Source organism: Motacilla alba, chromosome Z, assembly GCF_015832195.1.
Source record: "Motacilla alba alba isolate MOTALB_02 chromosome Z, Motacilla_alba_V1.0_pri, whole genome shotgun sequence".
In the NCBI taxonomy this organism is placed as follows: Eukaryota; Metazoa; Chordata; class Aves; order Passeriformes; family Motacillidae; genus Motacilla; species Motacilla alba.
In genome coordinates, this window is record NC_052046.1 from 24,324,523 (window position 1) to 24,344,180 (window position 19,658).

The window sequence follows — 19,658 nt, forward strand, 5'->3', positions numbered from 1 at the left end:
AATGCCGCTGGCTGGGCTATGGGGTGTTCCCAGGTAGCTACATTAAAGCCGGATAGCTCAGCTCTGAGAAGAGCTAGTCCACCTGAGCTCTAGCAGTGCCTCCAGCCTGTGCCTTAGCAAGCCTTTAGTGATATTCAGCTTTAGTGATTTTCAGCTCATTAGTGATTTCAGCTCTTGGACTTGCTAGGCTCAGCTGGGGCATGCAGCAGCCATTCGGTAGATGGGAAAAGAGAGGAGAGAAGCTGTGTGAGGTTCTGAGAAGATGTCTTTATTGGTCTTCTTTGTAGCTCTTCCACAAAGGGGCTCAAAGGGTCTCAGGGACAGCAACTCTAATAAGCCAGGCAGAAACAGGGGTTTATATAGGGCAAGAGGGGATCGAGGATTGTCCAATGGAAAGGGTTAAAGGAAAGTGACCTGTAGCCTTACAGAAAGATAAGCAAGGGTCCGAGAGCGGGAGAGAGGGGCTCGAGAGCGGGAGAGAGGGGCTCCTAATGTCCAGTCATCATGACTCAGCATTTTACCCGTCTTAAGCCTCCGAACGCCAAGGCAGGTTTGCAGGGCCTGGGCCTGCTACAATAAGGAAAAAGGGGCAGAGAGGAGCTGCTATGTATTGATCCCAGCAATCATTTCCTGTGTCCTGGCACCACTCAGAGAGAGGAGTCAGGATTGAAGGACTGAAGTTGAGCCTGAGAAAAAGAAGGAGGATGAAGGGAATGCAGTATAGATATTTTGTATTTCTTTCTCACTGCAGGGGCCAAGGAATCCGTGTGCAAAGCAGTGGTTGCTCTCCCCTGGAGAGCCAACCCTTGAACCAGGCACACTCACATATGGTGAGGAAATCCTCCCACCCATGATCCTTTGCAGTTCTATGTTAATGAGTTGTACCCTATTGGTTTTTCCCTTGTCATTCTTCCCAGTTACATGTATCCCATTCCTTACTTGTTTCTCCCCACCCTTCCAGTTCCCTATATAAAGCCCTGTTTTTCACTGTGAAACATGAGCTGCTGTTCCTGGCTCCCTTCACAAAGGGCCCTGCTCTACTAAAGGCCTCCACTCTGTGGAACCTGACACATTAATGCTCAAGTCTCTTTTCTCAGCATTGCTGGCACCGCCGCTGAGAGCTGAGAATCACTCTGCTGCTGGAATTGTGCCTGTGCCCCGGGACGTCTTTATAAAGGCGCTTCTTCAGGAAGGTCGTGGCACTCCTGCCATCAACACCACCGTGGCACTCACCATCCAGCTCTATTATAATTGGCAATAAATTAAATTATTTCTCCCATGTTCGGTCTGTTTCCCCTGTGATATTACTTAGTAGGTTTTCTCTCTGTCTTTATCTTGACTCATGAATTTAATCTATATTTCTATCCATCCTGCTGATGTTCAGGAATGAGAAAGCAGCTCTGTGGGTGGCTAGCAGGCAGCCAAAGTCAGCCCACCACAGGTAGTGGAATTTGTCACAAAGAAGAAACAGGAAAGTCAGATAAAAGGATTTGGTTTCATTGACAGACAAGCTATAAGGACAAAAATAACCTGCTCACTTAAAATTACAGACTGTAGCAGAAACAAAAAAGAAAATGTTAAAACTCACATTAGAATTTCTTGTTACTCATTACACCTTCTAAGAAAGTCTATGACACGTTAGAAATTTACAGTTCACAACTGCCAAGAACTCATAGAACTTTCTCTTTTTTGCTCCTGCCCTCACATACAGCTTCATATTTTCTAACACATTATATAAACCCTCTTATACTTCCTTGCCTTGTATGATTGGACAATGGAGTCTTACATGCTAGTCTGAAAGCAATGGTATTTCTCTTACATTTCTTTAAGTTTTAGGGTTGACTTAGCTCTCTTCTTAGCTTCTCTTCTCTTAGCTCTCAAGTAACAAATCCCTGTCTCTAAGGTGTTTCTTCCTGTTAAACTGAGTTCTCAGCTCTACTTCTAAGTGGAATCATTAACTTCTATAGTCTTTTGGAAGAATTAAGGCTTGGTATCAATAATTTCAGAAAGAATTTTTATCCAATCTTGTTGGTAAGACCTGGAGACAGAGATCTATATTTTAATACATGAATGATCTGTCTTAGACAAGACCTCAGAAATCTGAGGTCCCATTGCCCTTCTTTTATTTACATTAGCAGTAAATGAAATATGTAATTAGTTTAAAAATCAACTTGAGAAAATAGATACAGAGACACTGTTATGTCTTCAGTAAAGTACATGCAGGTAACACTTTATAGCCATTTTTTCTTCCAATGCTATTGTATCCTTTTAATTCTTATTTATTGTGTCTTGCAGGAATATTTTGAGGATTAAATTCTGAATGACAGTACAAACACTTTGGAGGAATAAATATATTCTGCATTTTTGCAACTCTTCTCAGCTTCAAAATCACTGCTTTCCATCACTCTCTCTAGCAAAGAATTGATTGTTTTTGTTGTATGCACCAGTATAGTATAGGTCTTTTCCAAACACCCCTTCATATTTTATATGTTACATGTTAAGTACAGAAGCATGATTCCTCTTTCAGACAGCACTCCTGCTTATCCTCCATTTAGTAACTGTAATAAACTGTTCACATATTATTCCTTCAAATTCTTTAGTCTATTTTTCCTAACAGCATTAGGATTAAGTAACAAGCCTTAGCTTTGAGCTGAATTCTGCACACTCTAATACCTCTTCTCACAGAGAGACTCAGACACTGAAAACTGTTACTCTTTATAAACTTATTTATACCTAGAAGTACTGAAGTAACAAAAGACTACTCATTACTATAACTTCTAGCATGACCTACCCATTATACTGCCACAACTCAGAGGGAAAAAACCAGTCTTATGCAACTTGCACCAAGTCTAATGTAATGCATTTTTTCAGTTGGTCCAATTAGAGAATTGCATTACTCCAGTACAAAGGGCATAGTTTTCAAGGTTTTGGCCAAATGTAACCAATATACTAGCAATGTACAATATAAAACATGTTGGTTTGCTAGAACTGATGCCTAAGAGTGGCCTTCCTGTAGCACAGAGGAAGCTCCAAACATCTGCATTTGTAAACACTTGTAGTGTTAGCTCTCTTAGATTGGAATATGAGCAGGGGAAGCTTGTGACTGAAATAGGCATGCAAATAAAATTTTCAGGTGTAAATATAATGTTATATATAGTAGCATATAGTTATGCTACTTTATGATTCTTAACTTCCAGTAAATTAGAAAAACTAAAGCTACAGTGATGCATTACAAAGAATTGGCATTTTATGCATAAGGCTGCATAACAAGGCTTATCAAATGAAAAACAGGTTCCTGCTAACACACGGTCACAGAGGAGGGCCTGCAGCACAAGAAGTGCCTTAATGATTGGAGCTCATTAAACAAGGGTGCATATTCCATCAGACCTGCCCAATATAATGCCTTTTGCTGTAACATTCTACCTGCCAAGTGTACCTGATCAATGCTTTACAAACCAGGCCAGATGGCCAGCCATGTGAATTTGGGAAGACAAATCATGAATGAGATCTCTGGAAGTTTATGATACACCACCAAGCAAACAACGAAAGCAAGAAAGGTGCCAGATGAACAAGACTTGGATGATATAACTGTTGCAAACCCTGAAAAAGGCAGTCTGCCCTAGAAATGATATAACAGCTCTCTAAAAGAGAGTTATGACATATTAAACCTACTAACATGTAGAAGCTGACGTATTTTGATTGTTCAGGTTAATATCTAAGAAGAGAAAGAAAAGTGTGGTTTACACTCAGTTTATACTTTTGTTAGCTAAACATTGAGAAGGAAACAGTAACAGACGTAACACTTATTTGACATCTAAGGTCTACACCCTGCAGCTGCTTTTGGAGAGAATTAATGCTTCCAACAAATGTGTGGTAACTTAGATCAAATAAAACTGTACTTTAAAGAAAAGTATGAGCTCTTCTCAGCTGTACTGATGCATATTGACTTTAAAGGCTCATTATAACCATATAAATGCCCCTGTTTATATTACTTGTTTCAGCTTTTTAGCAAGATATTCATCCAATGCAGAGATACAGTGTTTCTGTAGCGGTCCAATTGTGTACAGATACTCTGTTCAGACAAGGTAGCAATCTGTTAAAACTTCAGTTGATTGTAATGCGCAGTTTTAAGTGAAGCCTTAGTTATGCTTGTCCAGCAACCAGTTTGTTGTTCAATTTAATTAAATTCATATAGTTAAGAAATTTTATGCATACATTTGTACCAGCCAAAGGTGTTATTTTTAACTTGAAAATAATTTAAATGATGTACTGACATATTTTTTAAGGAATCACATAAATAATGTAAGAAATTTATAATTAAATCATGAAAAAATCTCTATGCTTAGTTGGTCAAACTTAACCTGTGTATCTAAACTACTCACTTTTTCTTTTTTCTTCTGTAATTCCAATTTCTGTGCACTGCAGTTGACAAATCCACCTGCACTTAAGTATTGGCAGATTACTGACATTTAAATCTAACAAGACGTTGTATCTTACATAAAATTCTTTTGGAACAACCACTTCTGATCAACTGTTTGTGAAGACCTAAGCAAGCGGCAGATCTAAACGAAACTGATTTCTAACAAGAGTAATCTGAAAGTGGCCCACAGACTAAACTGATAAAAAATTCAGACTAGCTTTTCCTCCCCTAGACCTGAATGCACTGAATCAATTGATTTTTCTTTCAACTAATTCTATAAAATAACGGAGTTTTTGTCACTGTTGTTTTTCTCTAAATCTTATCTCTCTAGTCTTTAGCACTTTGTAGCTGGCTGATTGGTTAGGCCAAGTGAAGACAGGATTCTGCGTATGGTAAAAATAAAATGGGTGTGAGAAGTGAAGAAGGCAAGAAAGAAGGCAAGAAAGTCTCAAGTCACAGGATAATGACTGTGTTACTTACATAAATTGCTATTGATGGCTTCTTAGTAGAAGAGAGAATGTAAAATTAAATGGAATAACAGTAGGGATACAAAATTAATGAAATGAAGCAAACTAGACTATACCTGCTGCATTTAACAGCTACTCAAGAGAAAGAAAATCTTTGCTACAAAATTATATCTCCGGTTGTGGTCTTTGAGTTCTTCAGGACATGTTTTAGAACTACCTGAAGGGCAGAAGCAGAAGAATCAAAGTACTAAATGTGGTGAAGAAGTTGTTTAGAAAGAAGAGAATAAAAAACAAAGAAGCCAGAACATAACTTAGTGCATAGTTAAATCTTAAGGCTCTTTCTTGCATCTATCTTGCCTCACTAAAAACTGCTAGATGCAGTATTGAAGGCTTCAGTACTTTAAAAAGGAAAAGCTTCTCTATCCAGAACTTCTCAATGTTAAGAATAGAACAGTGGTAAGTCCTTTCTTAAACATAAGTTACTGTGATAAACATGAACCTATACCAGAGTTAGAAAGATAAATAACCTGAAAACATAGACATTGAAAGTGATTCTGTTCACTGCATAACAGTGCAGCTGTCTTGTACAGTGCATTGATTATCTCTTGTCTATTAGCAGAAATCCAACTCACAAACTGTTGGTGTGGGGTAAATCAGTGACTCCTTAGGCACAATAAATATTCTCGCCCACACCCTGGTGAGGTGCTAGAAACTTGGAATACAGCTTCACAAAAAAAACCCAATTTAATTCTTTATTTTATATTTAATTATATTTTTTCCACAGGTGGTAGCTTTCTGTAATGAGAAAAAGCTTTGTCCATCTGTCCTTAAAATGTTGTGCATTATGTGTATTTCTTTCTTGATGCAGACTGAAAGCTGTGCATACCAGAAGTCAGTTTTACTTATGGTATAAAATGCTGCTATAGATATATGCTGCTAAAGATAGCAATGTCATCTATACTTTACTATGACATCTGGAAAAGAAGGAATTGGTTAAAGATGCAATATGAAGAAGTTCTTATGGGAAAGAAAAGTTCTTCTCTCACGTGGAAGTGGAGAAAGATCTCCAGACAATGTTTTGGCAATTTTTAAGCACTCTAAGTAACAATTGCTGATACTGTCACGCTGCATAGGGGATCACTGCATGTGTAGCTGCATGGTGACCTAGTTCAGACAGTTAAGTGGCTAGATTTTGGCTCTCATACCAGATGAGGTTGGTATCACAGCAGTTCTAACTCCAGTTATTTAAATATTTGTGAAAACATACCTTCAAAAAGGATTTCCAAGGCTGAGAGCTGAGAAACTCTACTAAACAAATCTAAAATTAACAAAACTGAAAAAGCCAAGAAGATTATTAAGTAAAATACAACCAAACATGTAGGTGTGCTAGTTTTGGCTGGGATAAAATTAGTTTTCCTCACAATAGCTGGAATGAGGCTATGTTTTGGATTTGTGCTGGAAACAGTGTTGAAAAAACAAGTATGTTTTAATTACTGCTGATCAGGGCTTATGCAGAATCAGTGCTTTTCCTGCTCTTCATCCTGTCCCACCAGTGAGGAGGCTGGAGGTGCACAAGGAGTGGAAGCCAGGAGAGTTGAGCCCATATGACCACAGAGATGTTTCCGACCATATGGTGTCATGCTCAGTATATAAAACTGAGGGGAAAAGAAGGATAGTGGGATAGGTGATAGGGCACTGCTCCCCTAGGGATGGCTGAACAACCACCTGCCCGTGGGAAGGGGTTAGGTATTTTTTTCTAATTTACCTCAATTTAAAAGTTATTTTCATTTTGACACCCTTCAAACTTGAGTCCATTGCTCTTTGCAGCACTCTTATCTATCACAAAATATTCTCTGTTAAGATGACTTAGGCAAACTTCAGTGCTTCAATAAGGAACATAGTATAATTATCCCCTTGTTGTAAACTTTCAAGCTGTTTTCTTGTTCAAGCAATTCCTAAATGCATTTTTCTTAACCCCAGAGGGATTTTTTCTCTGCCATCCATCAGAGATTTTGTGGTGATCTCCTATACGGTGCTTGAGAACTGAGCCCGTGTGTATGCCTCATCTGGCCTCTGCAGCTCCTCAGACAGGGAATTATTGAGTGTGACAGCCAACACCACATCATGCTTGGTGCACTGAACTGAAGGTTCCTTGGTAGGCTCCAGGAACCCTAACCAACTCAGCTGCAAGGTGGTGTGTACATCAGCTGTCCCACACATGAATGAGCACCAAGGCAGCCAGCATTGCTCACCCTGGAAGAGTAACCATGAGTTAAGGTCTCCAGCTGAGTGACTGTGGCTCACATCTGGGTCCTGGCCAACACAACTCTTCAAGCCTGAATTAATTTGACAGCTGCTGTGACTATCTTCCTCTTGTATACCCACAGGGTGAGTAGCTTCCTTCAGGATCTCCTTCACTGATGACGCAACTGTTTTCCTGCTGATTTGACCTCTTTCATCCTTGCAGGGTGTTCAAAGGTCTGGTGCCAGACGTCAGTCAGTAATGTCCTCACAATCCTCTTGCAGAGTGACAGAGCCTTACAGCGCAGGTGTGCTTTCACGGGGAACAGGGCAGGTAAGCTGCTTCCACTTTCCAGCGCCGTGTTGTGTTGTTTACAGCACACTCTCACTCAGCTGCTACTTTCCTTTGCCACTCTGGGAGCATTTGGATACACAAAATACTTTTTTGCTTGTGTGTTGTTTTTTTCGGGGTTAGGCTGTTCGTTTTTTTTTCCAATAACGACCATGCATCTCATTAAACCATGCTGATCACTGGCAAGGTGTGGGCATAAGAGACCGGGTGTAGATATTTGGATGCAAGGAGGAAGGCCAACTCCCTGCCAAGGAACGGCCCAAACCTCCTTAAGCATGCTTCAGCACCGCTTGTGACCGCGTGAAGGAAAAAACGCGGTTGCATTTGTCGTCGGGCCGTGATTTTACACCGAAAACTGCAAACAAAACCCCTGCGCCGCGCAGCGCAGTATCATGCGGCCCGCTTCGGGCTGCGGCCGCAGCGCTCATCTCATGGCGCTTCTCGGGCAGCGCCCTGCGCCTGCACGCCGGGATGGGAGTATTCCTAGCGCTAGGCAGAAGGGAGGTAAGGACAGATAGCGGACGGGAGCTGCAGCCAGCCGGCCGGCTTCCGCCGTGCTGTGCGAGGCCCGCCGGTGGGACTGCTGCTTATCGCCCCCGCCCGAGGCTCCTCCTCCCGCTGCCGGTCGGTCCCAGGGCGCAGGGCTGACATCACGCTCGGGGTTTCCATCCGATCGCGGGAGGGGGAGGCTGAACGGAGCGGCGGCGTGATGGCGGCGGTCGCCAGGACTTAGGAGTCGGCGGCGGAGCGGAGCTGCGCCCACTCCGGTTCTCCCTGCGCCCCTCCCAACGTGGTCCTAACCCCATTGTTCGAACGACAGAGCGAGCGAGCCCGCGGCGCGGGCAGCGCGGAGCAGGCAAGAGCAGCGGCGGCCGCCCAGGCCCGGCCGCGGGAGCCGCCTGCGACCCGGGTCTGCGGTACGAGCGGCAGTACGCCCCGCGGGGCGCATCGAGGTCTCGGGCCTTGGGGGTCCCTGGGAGTATTGGGTCGGCCGGGCCTCACGCACCGCAGGTAGGCAAAGGCGGCCATGGCTCCCTTCGCCGGCCGGGAGCTGTGCAGCTGCCGGAGATGAAAGCCGGAGGGGGGCGGGCGGTGCGAAGGAAATGCGGCCCCGCTGCCGGTCTCGAGGGGGTCGATGCCTAGCGCCGGGCTGGCTCCTCGGGCCCTCTGCCTGCTCTCCGCCGAGAGAGGGAGGGATTCTTCGGGACCGAGGTGGGCAGTGTGGTCGAGCTGCTCCCGCGCGCTCCTGGGGGGGGAGCCAGTGCAGAGCCGCCCGGGCGGCCCGGGAGCGGCTCCGCTTCGGGCCGCGGGGGGCGCCGGGGGGAGCGACCGTGGAGGGCGGCGGCGGCCTTGGAAGCTCTGCCAGAGAGCGGCGCCCGTGCAGGCCGCGCCGATTGCGATGCGAGCGGGCGCCGCTGCCCGCGCTCCCTGTGGGCGGGCAGCGAGAGAGTGGCGCGGGCGGTAGAGGATGAGAGTCGAGATCGGATCGACCTGGAGCAGAGAGCGGGCGGCGGGGAGAAAGTTTTGCCGCCGCCCGCGATGTTTTCTGGGTGCCCAAGGCGCAGCGGTTCGTGCCGTCGCGGGATCTCTCGGCGCCCCCCTACTTCCCCGCAGGGTGCCCAGTCGCTCTTCGCGGCCCCGCTGTGGCTGCGGGGCTCCTTCGGATCGCGCTCCCCTTCCTCATCGCCATTGTTCGGACCTCGTCGCGGTCCGGAGCGGCCCGGCAGTGTGAGCGCAGAGCAGTGCCCGCCCCAGAGCGCGTGTTCCGTCACCTCTGTCTTGATGGGCTCGGAGTTGGGCTATAGCTTGTTCCTGGGGAGCACCCCGGGGCAGGCAAGACCCTAATCGCCTTCACACCGCTGAGTTCATGAGGGCGCGAGTTGATCTGATTATCACGAAGCTTATACTTGCGGCCTATTTACCGTGAGCCTAAACTTTCTCTGGCTGCATCAAATACTGACTGCGTAGTAATCAGGCCTAGGAGACTGATGTATATGGAATAATGATCATTCCATCTCTGGGATCTTGCTGGTTTGATTTTGTGGGAGCTCGTGTACAGTCTTTTATCTTCCTGCTTCTGCCCACAACTGTAAGTGGGTAGCATTATGTGTGTTCCTGGAAATGCTTGCACTATGTTTTGTGTATGAAATACGTTTTACGAAGAAGACCTTAGCAGAACATTAATATATACCTACATCTTCTAGTAGGCATTTTTTCTTTAATATTTAGATTTGTTTTATCCTGAATTCAATAAAATGCCCAAAGTTAAAACATGACGTATAGTGCAGATAGACAGTAAACTGTTCTCACCCTGCAGTACTAAAGAAAATGTAATTTCTGTAATTTTTCATATTCTGGAGCTAGTAGTTCAGCAGAAATTGCCATCTTTATAGCACCATCCATGAAAAGTTGCATAAAGAAGCATAATGGCAAAAAGAAGTGTATGCTATAGCCCTGCTGCTGTCAAACAAAAAGCAAGACAGTTTTTCCTTGCATTTTGTGTATTTTATTTAGATCTTCCATAAAAAAAAATTATTATGAAGACCTCTTGTTCTCTGGACATTATTTTTTGTTGTTTTCCCAGACAGCGGGAATTTAATTTTTTTTCCTTAGAAAATGGTGATAAAATGATCAGCCATGAACATGTAATGCACAAAAAAAAGCTATTTTTGAGTTACAGATATGATGTCAAACATGCCTCCTTTCACTGTTAGTGGAAAAAAAAAAGTTTAATTTTGGTATATCTTTAATTGCAAACATACTTTAAAATTGTGTTTATGTTTTCCTGTCCTGTTTTAGGTGTTTTGGGAGAAATCTTGAATACCCGCCGAGAACACTAAAGCAAACACATACAGTGTCTGGAAAACACACAAAGTAGCAAGAAGTGTATTTCTGATATCCACCTTGTACCTTGAGTGGACTTCTATTTATTTTTTAAACTTTTTAATATTTACAATGAATGGGCACAGTGATGAAGAAAGTGTAGGAAACAGTAGTGGAGAGTCAAGGTAAGCACTTGTTTATTTCTTTTATTCTTGGCTATGTATTTTCTTACATTTTATTTACTAAAACTAATTTATATTTGAACTGAATGCTGAAATGTGGTGGTTAGCAGGCAGATCATAGTTAGAAAGACTGGCTTTGCTTTCTTACAGGTGCTTAATCTGCTTGTTATGTTCACATCATTTCAGCTAAGAATGGGAGTGATCATGTATACGTCTTACATAATAAAGCTGAAGTAGTATTAAAACCATGTCAGCATCCAACAGCATAGTATCTCTCTTGAGGGAAAAAAAGTGCCTGAAAAAACAAATTCAAAAACATTGAATTAAAGTGTTAAAGCTATCCTCTATAAAGTGCAAGACACCCAAGCATAATACTTGTTGTATAAAACCCTAATTAGGGTGTCTTTAAAGGAGCAGTGGTTCAGTTCAGTTTTTGAGATGAAATATTTTATGATTCTGTCATTCTTCAGAGCTGTCAGACTTGTGTAGCTGAAAGTGTTAACTTTGTTTTTGGAAGTGAAAGGACTGTTGTCCAACCATGTTCTTAACTCAAAAGAAACCTAAAATCAGTCCTCAAATGTCAAATTACAGTCTTCTATCAAGTGCAGAACGTTCAGATGTTTGGAGGAGCCCGATGAGAATGTCCTTGTGTCCATGCAGGATTACAGCCAGTTTGTAGGGGGTGGAATTAAGTTCACTTACTAGAACAGTTCCAAGTTAAAAAAGCCCCTCCTGTGCTACAAAATTTAGATTTCTAAAACTGAAAATATGATAAACCTAGAAGTTTAAAAATCAACTTACCAATAAAGGGTGAGCATTAGACTTTTCCTCTAAGAGGTGGTTTGTGACTGTGCTGTTTTTTTGCCCCCTTTCCTGTCAGATTACAGCCTGTTCAACTGGTTAGCTAATTCTGTCAGTCAGAGGGCCATAAAGAAAACTACGTTCTGCAGACTATGAAACTTCCAGCTGGGTAGAGAGAGATCTGAATTATTGCCTCAAGAGAAGAAATGCAAGAAGAACATATAACTGCCAGCTAATCAGCCAGTTTGTGCTGGCCATCAAACTTCTACAGTGTATGATGGACTGGGAAGACAGGGAAGAGAGAATTTTTTAGGTGACCCTGGGTACAAATCACAATGAAATTCATGAACAGTGAAACTAAAAAAACTTCTTTAATTCTTGTGTATTTTTATGTCAAGATTCCTGTTATATGCAGAAGTGTCCTAGAAAGACAGTTGATTTTCAATTTTATGAATAATTCATAAGATCTAACACAGTAATTTTTGAGGATTTCTGCTTCCTATAAAGTTGATACTGTTATAGTTAACAAACAAGTATGAAGTCTCTTGTGGGGAAAAATATTGCTTGTTGCTTTGAAAAAAAGGCAAAACAGAACCTTCCAAGGAACACGAACCTACCTGGGACAAGTTAGCATGTGAATTTTCTTACTGCTTGAAATAAGCCACCTTACTAAAGGTCTGTGGAGAAACTATTTTGTATTGAGCCGTGATTGCCCATAACTGTCTGTATAACAAAGTTACTTAAAAGCCGTAGCAGTTCATAATACTAAATGAATTAAATGTCATAAAATTCCCATGAATTTAATGAAAAATAAGTATCAGGAGGATGCACAGTACTCAAAACTTCATATTTGCCTGGAAAGTGAGACTTTATTTTTCATCTTAAATGTCCTGCTGAGCACATCTTAAAACTTCAAAAAATTTAAAAATCCAAACAGCTGTATTTCCTAGGCTTGTGTCACTTGATAACTTCATAGTCTAATTCACAGGCAGGCCTTGGAAAGTTTTTTTTCATGTTCATTATCAGAAAGCTGTTCATGTAAGTGAAGTGAGAGAACTTGGCATTTTAAATGATGGAACTCTCTTCTGTCTAACCTAGTTCCATTATTAAAATAATGCAGAATATTTTTATATGACTTATCCTTGGGTTATAGCTGAGTGGTTTTTTACTTTAATGTGTAGATTTCCTGTACTCTAGGTGATTTTCACTCTGAGGTGAGGTACCTTAGCAAGTTGCAACTGTAGACAGATTCTTTACTGTGACTTGGGATGTGTTGCTGTAATTATCCTTCAAATCTGGATGTGTGAATTTTAGAGAATGAAGGTAGAAATCAGCAAAAGAATATGTTTACTCAGCTTATAGTGATCCCATTTAGTCATCCCAAAGCAATTGAGAACTGCTGCTGGGAGTGAATTGCAAAGAAGATAATATTCAAGAATTAGTAGGAAAAAAGAAGAGGTGAAGATGAGTACAGTGATCATCTAAGCAGCAGCATTGGTATTAAGTAGAAGAAGTCTTTGAAAAGTTGTGTCAGTTTGCAAATTTGATACTTCAGAAATGCAGTAAAGCAGTTCAGTTGCCTTTAGTGTATGGTGTCAACTTCCATTCCTGTGTTATTTTCATTAATTTCATTTATTTTCATTGATTTCATGTTTTCATTTCATTTTACATTCATGGTGTTTTATGGAAACACCATGACTTGAAAAAGTTGTTGGGAGCTTGTAGTATTCTCAGCAGTAGGAGGGCAGAAGGGACTGATCAAAGTCTGGTCTGAAGGGACTGGTCAAAGGAACAGACCTTTGACTTGATACACTGTGGTAAGGGATTGTAGCTTGTCTTTATTCATGGTGTCTAGCTATGAAGGTGATTGTTTTTTCTGAAGTGAGAAGAATGAACATTTTGCCACACTACTTCATACCTTTCCAGCATTGCATCTATTCATCTGTCTGCTAGATCACTAGAAAACTTAACCTGGTTGCAGGTGTTCATCCTGAAGTTTTGTTTTGCTACAGCTGGAAAAGTGCATGGCCACACGATTTGGACTTTGTTTGCCTGTTTCAGCCTCTGAAGCTCTAAATCAGTACTAGAACTGAGCATAATGGAAATTGTTGTAAACATTGTTCACTAGTCTTGTTGCTTGGTGTTCCAGTTTCTGTCCAGTAGTCACAGTGAAGTCTACTTTCCAGTTTCTTGTTTACTAGAAATAACTGCTCTATAATGTTTTTATGTAGCTCAAGGTAAAATACCACAGATACTCTTCATCTGTATAGCAAGGGAGTGTAGACACAAAGACTAATTAGCAGTACGCTGAGAAGCTTACTCAAGCAGAGCATCTTTGTATACCATTCTTGATGGCATTCAGTACAATTCATCGTACAATCTTCAATATGAATACATACATTGGAATTACATAGCAATAAGAAAGCTTAATCAGCAAGGAAGGGCAGTTGTACCTCAGCTGCAAGACAAGTGCCAGGCAGAACAAGGACTGCAGCAAAGAAATGTTGGCACTATTTGAATAACAATCTGATTCCCCATCTCTCTGCTGTTTCGTGTTTCTGCAGAACAAGGTATAGAGGACTTGAGCATACCTTTCCTATGTAAAAAGGCATGTGCTCAGTGTAGCTTGAGTGGAAGGTAGCTGGCTGTTTTTGCAGTAAGCAGGAAGCAGCTGCTTACGCCAAAGACTTCTACAAGTCTTTACACACTTGAAAGTTGATGTTAAAAGAAGATAGGAATTTCAGTGGGTTTAATTTGTTTTGTGGATTGCGTAATCTGTGGACCACATAATTAAGTAAAGAGTAAAGACTTGGTCAGCAGGCTTCAGTTTACTAAATAAACGCATACCTTCCATAGAAAGTAAAGAAGATTCGTTTATAGCCGCAACTTTAGGTTCTCGCTTTCCTGAAATCTAAGTGGCAGTTAAAATAGACATTGACCAAGCATACTTGCAGAATTACTTGTATGCACTGGCTTCATTTTAGTAGGAGTTTATTAGATGATATTAGTAAAAATGTGTGTATACAGCAAGAGAGCATATAAATAAAACTGTATATATTTAGATACATATTTACTGCATAGGAATTCTCAGATCAACAAAAGTACCTAAATGGTAAAGAAGACTGTTGGTAGCATGTACTGTAAACAGCTGGTGGATAAAGCAAGCTCTTTGTAGTATTTTTCTCCTTAATTAACAAATAGTAATTTTATCAGGAACAATCTCTTAAAGAATTAAGCATACTGAAGCATGATAAGGTGTCCAAATCCAAGTTAAAGCATATTTTCCCTTCTTTTTGGAAGAGTTCAGAGAGAGCATGTATCCAAGGCCAAGTATTTTTTTTCTTAGAAACCTTTCCAGCTAAAAGAAAAAATTAAAAATTCATGGTCTGGCTCTAGATCTGCATGTGATCTTAAGTTTGGTTTTGTAACTCCTGCTGAGTTTATCCCTGTGTTTTGTCTAACCCAATGGGATGCCACATACCTGTACCACATATTTTAAATTAAATTCCTTCATTCGAGTTTCAAGATTTTTGCTGATGCAAGTTTTCATGTTCCTCAAAACAAAATGAAGTGTTACAATACCGGCAGTGTATACATCAGACCGGTCCAGATGTGGTCCCTCAGCTGTCTTCAACTGTTTTCTTTGGTTGGTTTTTTGTTTGTGGTTTCTAAGGTTTGTTTTTGTTTGTTTGTTTATTAAATCCCATGTAATACTTTTTTGCTGGTAGTCTCTAAGGAGCTTCAGGTAAAGACATCATTGTGTTGCTGCCGGATCCAGCTGTGTGTTGAAGGTTTCTAAGGTTACATAACAAAGTAGTAGACCCCTGGGTAATCACTGATACCTCCTGCCTGTGAAGGTTTCCTGGAACAACTTTGTGCTCTTAAGATATGTGAATTGCATCTTTCAAATAAAGACTTGCAATGTAGTTCATAGGGTCATGAAAGTTGGTAGGTAATCAGTTTAATTTTGGTAACATTGCTTTGCTTACAGTAGTAGCAGCAAATAATTAGTCTACAGGACAGGAAAGACAATACTGGTGATTGTTAGCCCATACCAGGAAAATTCAATGCAGTTCATACTCTGTAATAGCTGAGGACAGGAAATAACATTTGGCAGATTGAACATTATACTCTTTGTGCCTCTGTTTTTTACTGGCAGTGATGAATAAGATAAATCTGCCTTATGCATTGTAATTAAGTTAAATAGTTAAGAATTCTGGAAGAAATAAAACTAGAAAAGCTTACTATTTACATAGCATTTGCCTATAGAAAATTACTTGCAATTTTATGAGTTTGGCATTTAGTATCTGTTACTTCTGCACATTTTGAATGGGGTCTTCATATTCCTATGCTTTTCTTCCTTCAGCTTTTTTTAAAAAACCCAACAACCAAGCATCAAAGGAGACAGTCCATTATTATCTCAGATAAGTTTCAAAGACTCTGAAGATAGTCATCTCTTTTATTTTTTAGTGTGTTGAGCTTTAGTTTGCTTAAATTGTTACACTCTTACTAACCTTGAAACAGAAGATAACTAAGGTAACATTGTCTAATGAATGCGCTTAAAATCAGTGGTGTTAAATTAGCTGTACTTGGATCAGTTATTATCCTAGACAGGAGTCTGAATTTTTTATCAGTTCTTTCACAATGTGATTTGTTAAGCTTTCCATTTTAGGATTTTTATTCCTAGTGCCTAGTTTCTCATTAGGAGGCATTTTTGAATCTGCCCAATCACTCGTTGCCCTTCTGGAATTCCAGGATTGACAGACAGTGCTCAGCAGGGGTTGGGGTGGGGAAAGGGAGAGGTGATTGACACACCTGGGGAAGGAATCTTCAGGGAGAAACCCCGGGGTATCTGAGGCAAACTATGATATCACACTGCAACACATACCAAATCAGATTTGACATGTGCTGCTGTACAGATGGAACTATCAAGGGCTAGAGGTAAGAGATTTCATTCTGGAAAATGCTCTTTCTAGACATTACACCTAAGTTTGTCAACATACATGAAACTAATTTTTCATGTAGAACTTCCATCCTGACACCTGCTATTCATTTTCAGTATATGCTGTTGGCCTGCTACTGAAAGTTACTGCTGACTGCTAAATTTTTCATTGTTACTGGGGTTTGTTTGCGCAGTAAAGAAGTAGTCTCACTTCAGCAGCACCAAGGAGATGATTAGTGCTTTATCCATGATGCTTGTTTCTATTTTCCATATCCTTATGAGGGTCCCCTATTCTGCACAATCTTTTATACTGGTCTTAGTTTAGTTTAGAGAGGGGAGGTTGGATTTTTGAGTGTTTGTTTTTTCTGTTTTAGTTGGGCAAAGTGAATGCAATTTAAGGTTTCTTATTCAGGAGCATCTTTAAACAAATAATAACATTTTCATATTACCTTTTAAAAAATAAGTAATACATGTAATTTGCTTGGAGGTGGAGGAGGGAAGAAGGCTTATGTGACACAGAAGACGGACTTAAATTTCGTTTTGATTAATGGAGTTAAGTGCCTAAAAGCATAAATGGTCTTCAGTGGTTAATCTTACCAAACATTGTATTACTTTATCAAGTACAATTACACCTGTGTTATGTAGCTGAACTTGCTTTGCCGTGTTTGCATCTGCACTTCATGTTGTGGTCTTGATAGTGTTTATAATTTCTGGAGCCATTTGACTTATTGGAATCTCAGTCATCTGGGAAGAAGGTAAGAAAAAAAGACAAATTGGACAATAAAGTACGATTGGTTTGAAGAGGTCAACAGTAGAAGACCAGAGCAAGGAAGGGATAAACATAATGTGACGTGGTAAACTAGGCTGAATTTGACAAACACAGATTCACAACTGAGAATGAAGTCTGTTATGCTGATAGTTCCTCTGATTATGTTAGGTAAAGTGACTGTTCTGCCAGAAGACTTGAATGAAAAAAATAGGTTCAGTTCCGGCTCTTCACTGTCCTGTAGAGAGACCATCTTGACTAAGTTTGGAAATGCTGAGGGAGAGACAGAGGGAGGTCTGAATTTGTGCTGCCTAAAAATGGAGATTTCTTTTAGTTATTGTGTTTAATTGGGCTTTTTTGGAAGAAAGAAAAAAGTAGATACAGATGCATGCACAGGCGAAATAAAAGGCTGGTTAAGTTGTATCTAGGTCATCTGTCCTATTCTTCCTTGGGTGTCTGCAGGTGTCATTAAGGTATCCACTTTTGTACTTTGCTGAACTGTTTCCAATGGGCAACTTAAGCAAAGGCCCTGGCTTGTATAAGAAGAAGAGTTGTCAAGAAATAACACACTTGGCATCTCTTTTTCTGTAAGATGAACCCTTAAGAGAGGGAACCAGAAGCCCTGTTCCTGAGACAGTATTTGTGCGATAGCATTACACAGCAGCAGACAGCAAGTTGTTACGGTATTCCAGTTAGTGTTTAGGAAATATCTAATGTTCTTTGCCATCCTTCCCCTAGAGATATGACACCAGAATCTCAGTAATTTGTAATGTCATTTCAGGTGATTTTGTGAAAGTCAGTGATGTTATTTTGCACTAATAGGCATTACTTGTTGCAAGGAAAGTTGGTCAAATTAGGGACCCTAGTTAAACTGTATCAGCTGACGCTTAAAAGTTCTTTGGCTAGAAAAGAAATTACTTATAGACTATGCCTGGAAAAATGCCGGTGAAGTTGAAGAATCACATAGGCCAACATGGAAAAGAATGTAACAAGATATTATGAATACCTCACTGCTATTATCTCCCTGTGTTTTTAATATCTTCATTGCAGAACTTAGGTTCTGTTTCTTAAGTGCAGGTAAACTGCTTTTCTGTCAGACAGGTTTTTCGTCTTTATCGTAGCAATGATTTTAAAAGTCAAATTTTAGCATAGTGTGAAATAGTCTCACTTATCATTTGGTTTGCATTAGTGGCTTCCCTTGAGTATTTTCAGAAAATACATATTTTCTCCTTATTTCACATTTCCTTTCCTTTTCCACTTCAAGGAAGATTAAACCATTTCTGAAATCCTGCAAATACAAATTGTTGAAATCAGAGATTCCTTATTAAAAGAAGAGATTATTTTTCTTCATGCTCTGAAAAGCTTTTAGACCTCTCTCCAGCTGATTATAATTATTTTTGTCTTGTTATAGCTGATTGTTGGGGTGTCCCATTTCAGCGGATGAAGAAAGTGTCAGCTGAGCTACTAAAAATCTGTCTGAAACTTCTGTATCTATTTTCCTATGACCTTCAGAAACTCAAACAATTGCATTTCAAAAACTGGTAAATGGGCTCTAAATTTGCAGTGGTGCTGCTAGACACTGAAGTGTGGTACGAGTTCTCTATGCTATTGCCTGTTTTATTAGTCACATCTGCAGTTCCATGTGCTAGGGAAAAGGAGAGAAGGTGTTATACCATGTAGTAGATGTGCTAAAATTGAATAATACCAAAGACACCTTTTTCATTTGAAATTGGTTTAGGGTTTTTTCCTAGATTCTGTGTTTATTTCCACTGGTTTATGCCTTGGTTTCTGGACAGCAGTCTCAAGAAATACTGCCTGATCATTCCTGCTTGTTTCTTGCACGTTTTCATAGATGTTTAAGGAAATTTATGAGAACAGAGGCAGTTTTGAAAAGCTCTGTCTTCCCTCTGACACCATAGGGGACATTGGAGAGGGCAACAATATCAGTGTCAGAAAAAGTTGTTTTTATATATCCTCACCTATAGGTGAATGTATTGGTGAGGACTGAATGTGTTTTCAGAGTGTGGAAGGGCATACTGTTCCCAGTATGAATTGTGTAAATATTTCTGTAACTCGGAGCAAAGGTAGGAGCAGTTAAAGAGAAGTTGTACAGTTCTGTTTCTTGTTTCTGCATTCCCCTTTTACTATGAGGAGATGACAGATGTAAATGCTCTCTTTGAATCCCCGTGTGTAAATGTATATACCTCTTCTTAAGTAATTCCATTCCATTTCTATTCTTAAGTTTAGCATCTAGCATGCTAGGATTTAATCTGAATTACTGCTCATGTAGAAGAGAGTCATAGTTAATTTTGCAAAATGGATTACATTCTGATGTTTGTTTCTAATAACCAAGGCTTGCTCCTTGTCTGGGTGAAGGAGGTCATCTCTCCTTTACCTTTTTTTTTAATGCCTTTGTGCAGTGGTCTCCAAAATTGTTGTTTGAGCACTCCTGTCAGTATTTCAGCATGCATCTCAGTGTATATATATTTCATTTATGAAGTATATACATGTAATAATACTTGTGGGATACGGTCTTCAGGGCAGCCAGGACGTGGTGAAGAGACAGAGAAATCTTGACTCCATGTTTCAGAAGGCTGGTTTATTATATTATGATATATAAAAAAGAACCACACTATAACTATACTAAAAAGAACAGAGAGAAAG

General features: G+C 40.5%; 1 protein-coding gene across 5 annotated transcripts in view; it reads left to right on the forward strand.

The window, feature by feature from the left end:
- The first annotated feature begins 7,303 nt into the window (after positions 1-7,303).
- The window catches only part of CHD1 (chromodomain helicase DNA binding protein 1), a 56,711-nt gene continuing 44,356 nt past the window's right edge, over positions 7,304-19,658 (forward strand). Inside the window, exons 1-2 of one of the 5 annotated variants that reach the window (XM_038123801.1) lie at positions 7,304-7,462; positions 10,280-10,488. In XM_038123801.1, coding sequence (XP_037979729.1) covers positions 10,436-10,488 — 53 coding nt within the window. In that variant the 5' untranslated portion in view covers positions 7,304-7,462; positions 10,280-10,435. The other 4 variants (XM_038123804.1, XM_038123800.1, XM_038123803.1 and 1 more) reach the window with 4 other exon arrangements.